The sequence below is a fragment of the Mandrillus leucophaeus genome, unplaced genomic scaffold, assembly GCF_000951045.1.
Source record: "Mandrillus leucophaeus isolate KB7577 unplaced genomic scaffold, Mleu.le_1.0 Scaffold58, whole genome shotgun sequence".
NCBI lineage: Eukaryota > Metazoa > Chordata > Mammalia > Primates > Cercopithecidae > Mandrillus > Mandrillus leucophaeus.
In genome coordinates this window covers 15,226-27,031 of record NW_012106252.1, presented here as the reverse complement: position 1 = coordinate 27,031, position 11,806 = coordinate 15,226, and the positions used below count along the sequence as shown (strand labels likewise).

The window sequence follows — 11,806 nt, the reverse complement described above, 5'->3', positions numbered from 1 at the left end:
TCTCTACTAAAAATACAAAATTAGCTGGGCATGGTGGCACATGCCTGTAATCCCAGCTACTTGGGAGGCTGAGGCAGGAGAATCGATTGAACTGGGAGGCAGAGGTTGCAGTGAGCCGAGGTCGTGCCATTGCACTTCAGCCTGGGCAACAAGAGCGAAACTACATCTCAGAAAAAAAACCAAATAAATAAAAAATAAAAATAAAGAATTTTAATCATCCAGTAAAAGCTAGATTACGTACAGAATTATCTGGATTTCTTTTTTTTGAGACAGGGTCTCACCATATCACCCAGGCTGGAGTACAATGGCACCATCATGGCTCATCACAGCCTCAACTTGCTGGGATCAAGCAATCCTACCCAAGCCTCTCAAGTAGCTGAGACTACGGGTGTGCACCACTAAGCCTCACTAATTTTTTTTTCCAGACAGGGGTTGCCCAGAACGGAGTGCAGTGGCATGATCACAACTCACTGTGGCCTTGACCTCTGGGGCTCAGGCAATCTTCCTGCCTCAGCCTCGTAAAGTGCTGGGATTACAGGTGTGAGCCACTGTGCCAGGCCTCCTGGATATATTTTAAAGATAAAGTATATACAAAGCACCCCTGTGCATACACAGGAATACTAAAAGAATATACACCAATAAATTGGTAACCATTTCTGGATAACACAAATTGCAACTAGCTTACCATTTTAATCACTGTAAGTGTACAGTTCAGTGGCATTAAGTATTTTCACACTGTTTTATTACCATTGTCACTATCCATCTCCAGAACCTTTTCATCATCCCAAACTGAAATCTGTACTCATCAAACAGTAACTCCCCATTTCCCCCTCCCCAAGTCTCTAGTAACCACTATTCTACCTTCTGTCCTATGAATTTATCTTTTTTTTTCTTTTTTAATGCTCCTTGTGGAGCAAGGCTTATTTATAGGCAATGTGCCCAGAGTAACCAAATTTAACTATACTAGGTATATCATATAAGTGGAAGCATATAACATGTGTCTTTTGGTGTCCAGTTTATTTCAGTTAACACAATGTCTTCAAGGTTCATCCATGGATGATTTTTGTTTATTTGTATTTTCTAAGTTTTCCATGATACACATATATACCTTTATAAGAATATCAGGCTTTTCTCAACTTCATCTAATCTAACTTCAGAAAGTTCACAAAAAAACATCATTCACTTACTAGCAGCTAAAAGGGTATTTCATTTAGGTGGGAAAAAGAAGTCACAGCAGGATGATTCCAGGGGATCTGAACAGCTTCATTTTAAGAACGTGCCTACGGCAGGTCAGAGAACATAAGCAAACTGTCTAAGATCACACAGCCCAGTATAGAACTCTCACCAATATTACCGCCAGCAACTGCTGTGTGTATCCTTCATAGAACCCTGTGCTAGGAATACAAAGAACCAATCTAACTATTAGAAGTTGTCAATCTAGTGGGAGATAAATAAATGAAAAAAATCAACTGAGATGAGCCTGAATTTTTGCATGAGAACTTGGAAAAGTTTGGTGCCAAATGAAAATTAGAAGGCCAGGCCTGGTGGCTCATACCTGTAATCTCAGTACTCTGGGAGGCTGAGGCTAGCCGATCATTTGAGGTCAGGAGTTCAGGATGAGCCTGGCCAACATGGTGAAACCCTCTGTCTACTAAAAAAATACAAAAAAATGAGCTGGGCATGGTGGCAGGCACCTGTAATTCCAGCTACTTAGGAGGCTGAGGCACGAGAATCACTTGAACCTGAACCTGGGAGGCGAAGGTTGCAGTGAGCCAAGATTGTGCCACTGCACTACAGCCAGGGTGACAGAGCAAAACTCCATCTCAAGAAAAAAAATTAGGAGACAGAGCCTGGTTCTATGATGAAGACGATGTTAATTTTTAGATGCTGTGATATGTTTTTTCTAGACTATTCTGCCTTTAGTACAAAAATATTCACATTACCAAATGGTCATATATATGGTAAAGCTTTTATTTACTTCATAAGTGACCAAATTATTGGCCTTGACCATTAGGTCCAGAAAGTAAAATTGTGTACTTTCTTTTTTTTGAGATGGAGTTTCACTCTTATTGCCCAGGCTGGAGAGCAGCAGCATGATTTCAGCTCACTGCAACCTCCACCTTCTGGGTTCAGGTGATTCTCCTGCTTTAGCCTCCCATCTGTCTTTTTCAAAGAAAAGATGACTTATCAGCAATTAAAAAAAAATTAGGCCAGGCGTGGTTGCACATGCTTGTAATCCCAGCATTTTGGGAGGCTGAGGTGGGAGGATCACTTGAGCCCAGGAGTTTGAGACCAGCTTGGGCAACATAGTGACACTGTCTCTAGTAAAAATTAAAAAATTAGCTGGATGTGTTGGTGAGCACCTGTGGTACCAGGTACTCGGGAAGCTGAGGTAGGAGGATCACTTGAGCCCAGAAGTCAAAGCCACAGAGAACCATGACTGCACCATTCCATTCCAGCCTGAGCGACAGAGTAAGAGACCCTGTATCAAAGAAACCAAAAAGAAAAAATAACTAGATTTTAAAAGGGGAAAAAAAAAAAAAGAACAGAAGTATCCACAAAACAGTGAAAGGCTAGATGGTCTCTATTAGGAAGAGAACCCTATAGCCTCCAACTTGGTACCAAGAATAAACACCAAAATTGCAATTGCTGGCAATAATATTGGTGAGAGTTCTGTACCTGGCTGTGTGGCCTTAGGCAGTTTGCTTACCTTCTCTGATCTGCAATAGGCATATTCTTAAAAAGGAGCTATGCAGACCCCCTTGAATCATCCTGCCGTGGCTTCTTTTTCTCACCTCTCTTGATACAATAAGAATGTCATATTTTTGTTACAGGGGAGATGATGTGTTTTTGTTTGTTTTTGAGATAGAGTCTCACTCTCTCACCCAGGCTGGAATGCAATAGTACAATCCCGGTTCACTGCAACCTCCGCCTCCCAGGTTCAGGTGATTCTCCTGTCTCAGCCTCCAGAGTAGCTGAGATTACAGGCATTGGCCACCATGCCCAGCTAATTTTTGTATTTTTAATAGATGTGGGATTTCACCATGTTGGCCAGGCTGGTCTCAAACTTCTGACCTGAGGTGATCCACCCACCTTGGCCTCCCAAAGTGCTGGGATTAGCAAATGGGTTTCAAAGGTTTAGCTTATTCATTAAAATCAGTATTTAGTATACTACAATGAGCTAGGCTGTGTGTGTGTGTGTGTGTGTGTGTGTGTGTGTGCACATGTGAAATAAAAGGTAGTATGAGTTCCATCAAGGTGCTTACAGTCTAATTTAAGGAGACAATGAATCACAAACAATTGTTGTGCCATTAATTCAAAGAGATGATGTCAGCAAACCTAAGAATGTGGGATACAGACTACTGAATGCAAAGGACACCACACACACACACGCTTTTTACCTGAGTGGTTAAAATTTCGCTCTGAGAGGAGAGCCTTGAGCAGTCTTCAGAGACACTTGTTTCACTCTCATACCCAGATGCTGCTTCACCTTAAGTAACAATCAAAACAGAGGTTCAGATGTAAAGGCTGACTATAAACACTGCAACTTGCTGTGTCTTTTTCTTCTCATTGGCAGGACTGGATTTACTTTCATGTCACACAAAATGATTAAACTCCTTGCTTTGGGACACCGGGATTTCCTTTTACAAAATGAAACCAGAAGTAAGTCCACCAATAACTAGGATGTTAAAGCTCATTCAGTCAGAGATGACATCCTAGCTGGGTGAAGGACTTTTTTCTATGAAAAGCACCTTAGGAGGAATGCGTTTCAAGTTTAAGAAGCAGTTCCTTTAACTATTCTTGGAAATTTGTAAAATGTGCTCCCCAAAAGGCATAAACATTTAGCTCATTTCTATAAATAGACTAGGGCAAACACAAAACCTGGTTCCAATACCTAAGTTTGAATCCACACTTTGCTCTTCTTGATTATCTTCTTCCAAGCCCGTTCCCCTTTCTTCATCATCTGAAACCAATTCCTTGTCACTCAGACCAACTCCCTGGCTTTCAGACTGATGCCTCATTCGTTTGGAAGAACCAATCAAGAAAGGATCCTGGGTGTTTGTATTTGCAGTCAAGTCTTCCAGTTCACTGCACTGTGAAGAAAACAAGCTACCAGAACATTTTGTTTCCTCACTAAGGTGATGTTCCTGGGATGCCTTTGCCAATATTACCTGGTTACTACAGTCAGTTAAGCTATTCTTCAATGATAATAAATTCTCCTCTGTGTTCTTAGACAGACACTCGGTAGCAACAGTGCTATGCCTAGTAGTCTGAGAAGGTATATTGCTTACTTTACCAAATAACAAGTGTTGGAAGCAGGGAAGCTCTTCATCCTCACTAGATAAGTTCTCTTCTGAGGACTCTAATTTCTTGGCTCCTTTTCTGTAACCCTGAGCCAAATGTGTATGGGTGAAAGGACTAGGGCTCCTGCTGAGCTCTCCTCTCTGGACGCTTTTGCTAAAAACAGCAGAACTCTCCTTAATGTCATTTTCAGCAAAACTAGTATCTTCCTGTATTTCACCATCATCTAACAGATCATCAGGAGTCTCAGAACAAACCTCAGACGCATGACTACTTCCCATAGGCTGTTCTAGGTTATCTGAAATCAGACATGGAGAGAAGTCTGTATTAACCATCTGAACTATTTCTTCATGTTCTTGCTTTTTTATTTCAGGATGCTTACAATTACTTATAGGAAGACTTTGTTTACAGACCTCAGGTTGCAAAAGCCCTAATCTAAGCACAGCATTCAATTTTGGCCCTCTGTTTCTACCTAGTTCTGCTTGAATGTTTTCATCACTGGAACCTACTTCATTAATACTGGAGCCCACTTCATTAGTACTGGAACCTACTTCATTAATATTGCTCGAGCTGGCTTCTTTAAAAGCATTTTCTCTAATGTTATTATGGCTAATTGTGCTCACTGTACTTGGAATGATGTTCTCGTTTCCCACTGCTCTTTCGGATGACACTGAATGTTCCTCAGAGTTTTCCTCTAGCAGGTTTTTGTTACATTTAGTTTTAACAAATGACTTGACAGGAAAAAGTGGTGGTATATGGTATGGGTTTTGTAAAAGTCCATGTTTATTTGGAGTAATGAGTCCAGTTTCGTTGCCTCTGAACTGAGATGATAGACAAAACCTAGAGCCTCCTTTGATACTACATTTGGCATTATCAACTAGCTTATCTTTCTGACAAACCACAGAAAAGCCTGCAGTGATATTAACTGTCTGTACAGGCTTGATATTAGACTCTTTCTTTCCTTGATTTTCTTCCTTTTGTTCACGTTCAGAAGTAACTTTTGGACTTTGTTTCTTTAAGGACCTAGAGTGGGCAGAGAATGTTGCACATTCCTCTTCTGGATTTCCTGGATTTGAAAACAGAGCAAAGGACTGGCGCTTTGAAACCTTGAATGTATTCTGCAAATACTGAGTATCAAGTTCACTTTCTTCTATTTCTATGCTTGTTTCCTGACTGTGGTTAACTTCACGTCCCAATGGATACTTAAAGCCTTCTGTGTCATTTCTAGTATCTTCAGAACAACCATGAATTAGTTCCTTGGGGTTTTCAAATGCTGCACACTGACTCATACATTTATTTCGTTCTGTTTTTGCCTTCCCTAGAGTGCTAACTTCCAGTAATGAGATACTTTCCTGAGTGCCATAATCGGTACCAGGTACCAATGAAATACTGCTACTCTCTACAGATCTTTCAGTTTGTAAAACCCTTTCTCCACTTAACATGAGATCTTCGGGGTCTTTGGCATTATTAGACACTTTAACTGTTTCTAGTTTCTCTTCTTTTTCTTCTCTTGAAAGGCTAGGATTGACAAATTCTTTAAGTTCACTAGTATTTGAACAGTTAGTAAAAGAACCAGGTACCTTTGTTAACTTCAGTTCTGGGAAAGTATCACTGGCATGTCTTTTACTTGTCTGTTCATTTGGCTTGTTACTCTTCTTGGCTCCAGTTGCAGATTCTTTATCTTCCATGAGTTGTAGGCTTCTGCTGTGCCTGACTGGCATTTGGTTGTAATTTTTTTTCTTTATCTCTTCACTGCTAGAACAACTATCAATTTGTAGTTCAGTACAATTAGGTGGGCTTAGATTTCTACTGACTACTAGTTCAAGCGCATGAATATGCCTGGTAGAAGACTTCCTCCTCAGCCTATTTTTTTTAGGTGCTTTTGAATTGTGGATATTTAATTCTAGTTCCATATTGTTTATACTGCTGCTTATAGGTTCAGCTTTAGTTTTGAAAGCAGATTCTTCTTCCAGTGATTCTATTGGGTTAGGATTTTTTTCATTCTGAATAGAATCACCTTTTGTTTTATTCTCATGAGCACTATTAGTAATATTCATCACTTGACCATTCTGCTCCATTTGGTTAGTTCCCTGATTTATTATTTCAGGAGTCTTTTGAACTGCCAAATCTGCTTTCTTTATAAAATCCTCAGGATGAAGACCTGATGTAGTTCTCCTTTTACGCTTTAATTTATTTGTGAGGGGACGCTCTTGCATTATCTGTGACTCAGTAACAAGTGCTCCTATAATTAGATTTTCAGTTACATGGCTTAAATTGGGAAGGTTTGCCTTCCTCCGATAGGTTTTCCCAAATATTTTGTCTTTAATATTAATCTCTACTGAACTGGAGTGAACTCTTTCACTTTTACATATTAAAGGCTCATGAGGATCACTGGCCAGTAAGTCTATTTTCTCTGAAGAACCGGAATATTCATCTACCTCATTTAGAACGTCCAATACATCAGCTACTTTGGCATTTGATTCAGACCCCCCATCATGTGAGTCATCAGAACTTAACAGTTCATCACTTCTGGAAAACCACTCATTAACTTTCTGAATGCTGCTATTTAGTGTTATCCAAGGAACATCCTCAGTGTCTCTAGGATTCTCAGAGCACGGCAGTTTTTGCTTATTCCATTCTTTTCTCTCATACAGGGCATTAGCATTCAGATCTACCTTTTTCTCTGTGCTGGGAGTCTGCCTATCATTACATGTTTCCTTACTTCCAGTCCATCTGTTATGTTGGCTCCTTGCCAAGCCAGGCTGTTTGCTTTTATTACAGAATTCAGCCTTTTCTACATTCATTCTGTCTTTAGTGAGTAATAAACTGTTCTCATGCTGTAATGAGCTGGCATGAGTATTTGTGCCACATGGCTCCACATGCAAGTTTGAAACAGAACTACCCTGATACTTTTCTGGATGCCTCTCAGTTGCATGTTTCTCAGTGGTGTTCAAATCATTATTACTGGACTGATGATGTTCAGCATTTGTTATATCCTTCTCAGAAAATTCACAAGCAGCTGAAAATACACAAAAATAACAAGGTACTCAAAAACTGAATTGTCATTAAAAAAATACATACTTCATACACCTTGGAGGTGGAAATCAACCAACTGGCTATATTTAGAGAAACTAACCTCATAAACTACCAAGTATACTGAAGATGTAGCTCATACTCTTTCATTTAATTCCTATTTACTTAGATTATTTCCACTTAGGATCCATTAAATTTTTAATTTCAGAATTTTCCCTATGCAGAAACCACACCTCCTATTTCTCTAATGTCTAAGAGTGAATTAAAAGCAGACTGGCCATCAGAAAACCAGTTCTGATGTACTCTAAAGATCACTGGCCATTAAGTCTACTTAATACTCTGTTCTATCTACAGACTTACCATTCCCTATATTTAAAAACCAGTAGGCAAAAGATGAAACACAAATACATCAATTAAAAGTAAAGGGCAGGCCAGGCACAGTGGCTCAAGCCTGTAACTGCAGCACTTTGGGAGGCTGAAGTGGGCAGACTGCTTGAGTCCAGGAGTTTGAGACCAGCCTCGGAAACATGGCGAAACTCTGTCTCTATAAAACCACAAAAAATTAGCCGGGTGTGGTGACGTGTGCCTGTAGTCCCAGCTACTCAGGAGGCTGAGGTGGGAGGATAGCTTGAGCCCGTGTGGTGGAGGTTGCAGTGAGCCAAGATTGCATCATTGCACTCCAACCTGGGCAACAGAGTGAGACCCCATCTCAAAAACAAAAAACAAATAACAAAAAACAAAAAACAAAAAACAAAAGGGCAACAATCAGTTACAGAAAGTCTTATTATTATAGCTACATTAGTCTAGTACCATTTAAATCTATCAGATCATACCATGACATTTGACAAAGAATGATACTCTAACTCTGCCAAGAGATTTTGTGGATTGTAAAGGTCCCAAATGGTCTTCAGAATAATCTAATTACAGTACTGTATCTACCCACTCTGTTAAATTGGGAAACTTTGCCATTACCCTTTTTTGCAGAATCCAAACTGGTTTCATCCCTGGTTCCTTGAGGGGTGATTTGTAACAATTCTTGATCTCCCACACTATAGGGAAAACACAGAGTCCTAATGAGAAACACTAGTTATACTTATGCAGAACTGTCAAATGACCAAGATAAAATATTTTAGCTTTTTCAGTTACAGAAAGTTGACCAATCTTATTGAGTTAGCGAAAGCTGCTCTCTCCTTTAGAAACTTCTAGTTGAAATGGAATGGTTGCTGGGCACGGTGGCTCACACCTGTAATTCCAGCACTTTGGAAGGCCAAGGCGGGTGGATCACTTGAGATCATGAGTTCAAGCCAGCCTGGCCAACAAGGTGAACCCCTGTCTCTACTAAAAATACAAAAATTAGCCGGGTGTGGTGGTGTGCACCTGTAGTCCCAGCTACTTGAGAGGCTGAGGCAGGAGTACGGCTTCAACCCGGGAGGCAGAGGTTGCGGAAAGGTGAGATCACACCACTGTACTCCAGCCTGGGCAACAGAGCAAGACTCTGTCTCAAAAAAAAGAAATGGAATGGTCAATTAGCTGGGTGGTGGTGTACACCTGTAGTCCCAGCTACTTGTGAGGCTGAGACAGGAGAATCACTTGACCCTGGGAGGCGGAGGTTGCAGTGAGCCGAGATCACACCACTGCACTCCAGCCTGGGGCAGCAGAGTAAGACTCTGTCTCAAAAAAAAAAAAAAGAGAGAAATGGAATGGTCAAAGACCGAGGACACACAGCCACAAAAATCAGACCAGGAACATTACTTTATGGACTTGCAAATGAAAGCCAACATTTAAGTGACAGCCAAAAGATAGTTTTTAAAAACACTTAAAAGTGTATCTTAATGAGAAGGCAGGAGCAAGGATATCTAAACAAAGGGAACAGTAGGATTGCAGATAACCCAACAGAACACCACTTTGCTACACTACTTTCTGTGCTGCTTTTCAGTCTAAAAGTCATTTCCTTCCAATCGTGAGATTAGGGAAGTCATTTACAAACAAAAACTGACAATGTCGCCATTATAGTTCAGACTAGATCTTAGACAGGGTCAGCCAGGCATGGTAGCTCATGGCTGTAATCCCAGCACTTTGGGAGGCTGAGGTGGGTGGATCACTTGAGCTCATGAGTTTGAGAACAGGCCGGCCAACATGGTGAAACCCTGTCTCTACTGAAAATACAAAAATTAGCTGGGTGTGGTGGCGTGTGCCTGTAATCCTAGCTACTTGGAAGGCTGAGACAGGAGAATCACTTGAACCAGGGAGTTGGAGATTGCAGTAAGCCGAGATGGCGCCACTGCACTCCAGCCTGGAAACAGGGCAAGACCCCGTCTCCAAAAAAAAAAAAAAAAGAAAAGAAAAAAAAAAACGTAGGGTCAAGCAATAATTCCTAAGGAAGGTAGGTAACATAGTTGGGGCTGCTTGTAGATTATTATATAACATACAGACAAAGCTTGAGAGATATGTGGAAATAAGGAACAGAGGAAAGAAAGAGTTGAAAATGAAGTCCTCGAGCATTTTCATCAGTCACAATTACTGCTGTGTCAATATTACTGTATATGAGGAACTTAAAGAACAACAATCTGCTAGAAGCAAGCATGTGCAGAGTTCTGTTATCCTAAATTCCTTTGGACAGTATTAATAACTAAATCTAACAAACAAAAAGGGTATTTCCTCCACTATAAAATGAGAGGACTAAACTAGATGATCTCTAAGGTTTCTTCCAATACCATGACTCTAGTCTAGAGAAACACCAGCCTACCTGAGGGAAGAAGGTGGGAGGAGGGAGAAATTCAGAAAGGAAGGAAACAAAAAACTGTGGGGTATGCTTAATAATAACTGGATGATGAAAAAAAACTGTATGCCAAATCCCAAATCGTGTGTTTACCTATATAACAAACTGCACATACATCTCTGAACCTAAAATAAAAGTTAAAATATTTTAAAAAGAGAGAAACATCAATCCTTAATATTAACTAAATAGGAAAATACCAGCTTCATAGGCAAAGATTCTCTTTGACTCACCTGCAATAAGTTGCCTTATTAACCGTATCTTCAGAAGAATCAGATCCTAAAAAATTTCCCCCCAAAAAAACCAATAAAAGATTTCTTAATTACAAGGGTTAAACAAAAAATGTACTTGTTGAAAAACAGATATTCAACTAGAAATATTTATTGAGCATCTAGTATGTGGCAGGTACAATGCTAGTTAAGCCAGTGTGTAATACAGAGAAGTGGTTAAAAACACGGGCTTGGCCAGGCACAGTGGCTCTCACCTGTAATCCCAGCACTTTAGGAGGCCGAGATGGGTGGATTATTTGAGCTTAGGAGTTTGAGACCAGCCTGGCCAGCAAGGTGAGACCCTGTTCCTACTGAAAACAAAAACAAAAACAAAAAGCACAGGCTCTGACATCTAACTTCCCAGGTTTGAATCATGGCTCAGCCACTTACTAGGTTTACTACCTTGGAAAAATTTCATAACCTCTCTGTGCCTTAATTTCCTCATCTGTAAAATAAGTATAATAGGAACAATCTCAGAGGTCTGACATGCATCTAAATGAGTTATACAAGAAAAACACAATAGTGCCTGGAATATAGTTAAGTGCTCCTAAATATTAACTACTATAACTATTTTTACAATGCCTGTTGTCTAGGAATTTATGATCATAAGGGGGGAAAACAGTAAGTGTTATGATAAATAGATGGTGGTGCCTGGGAGCTCAAAAGACAGCCACCCTTTTTAATTATAAATATATTCTAAAAAAATAACCCAATTAGAGAGCCCAGTTTGAATTCTGAGCTCAGCAGCTCTTCTTTTTTTTTTTTTCAAGATGGGGTCTTGCTCTGTCACCCAGGTTGGAGTGCAGTGGCATGATCATAGCTCACTATAGCCTCAAACCCCTGGATTCAATCTACCTGCTCACCTATGACTGCTGAGTAGCTGGGACTACAGATACACACCACCACACCCAGCTAATTTAAAAGAAAATTTTTTTTTTAGCGATGAGGTCTTGCTATGTTGCCCAGGCTGGTCTCAAACTCCTGGCTTCAAGCAATCCTCTGCCACTGCTGAGATTACAAGTGTTAGATACTATGCTGGCCTCAACTCTTCTTTTTATTTCTTTTTATAAGCTTAAAAAAATTTATTATTAAAAAAAAATTTTTTTTTTGAGATGGAGTCTCACTCTATTGCCCAGGTTGGAGTGCAGAGACATGGTGTCGGCTCATTGCAACCTCCGCCATCCTGGTTCAAGCAATTCTCCTGCCTCAGCCTCCTGAGTAGCTGGGATTACACGCGTGCACCACCACACCCAGCTAATTTTTTTTTTTTTGTATTTTTAGTAAAGAAGGGTTTTACCATGTTATCCAGGCTGGTCTTGAACTCTGACTTTAGGTGGTCTACCTGCCTCAGCCTCCCAAAGTGTTGGGATTACAGGCATGAGCCATTGCACCTGGCCAAAATGTATTATTATTTTAAAAATAGAGA

At 40.2% G+C, this 11,806-nt stretch overlaps 1 protein-coding gene across 1 annotated transcript in view; it reads right to left on the bottom strand.

The window, feature by feature from the left end:
• BRCA1 (breast cancer 1, early onset) overlaps positions 1-11,806 on the bottom strand; it is a gene marked incomplete at its 5' end in the record, with an annotated part of 91,230 nt that overhangs the window by 65,446 nt on the left and 13,978 nt on the right. Inside the window, 4 exons of the mRNA XM_011999017.1 lie at positions 3,402-3,490; positions 7,205-7,321; positions 8,308-8,384; positions 10,345-10,390. Of these exons, the coding sequence (XP_011854407.1) occupies positions 3,402-3,490; positions 7,205-7,321; positions 8,308-8,384; positions 10,345-10,390 (329 nt within the window). The remainder of the gene's footprint in view (positions 1-3,401; positions 3,491-7,204; positions 7,322-8,307; positions 8,385-10,344; positions 10,391-11,806) is intronic.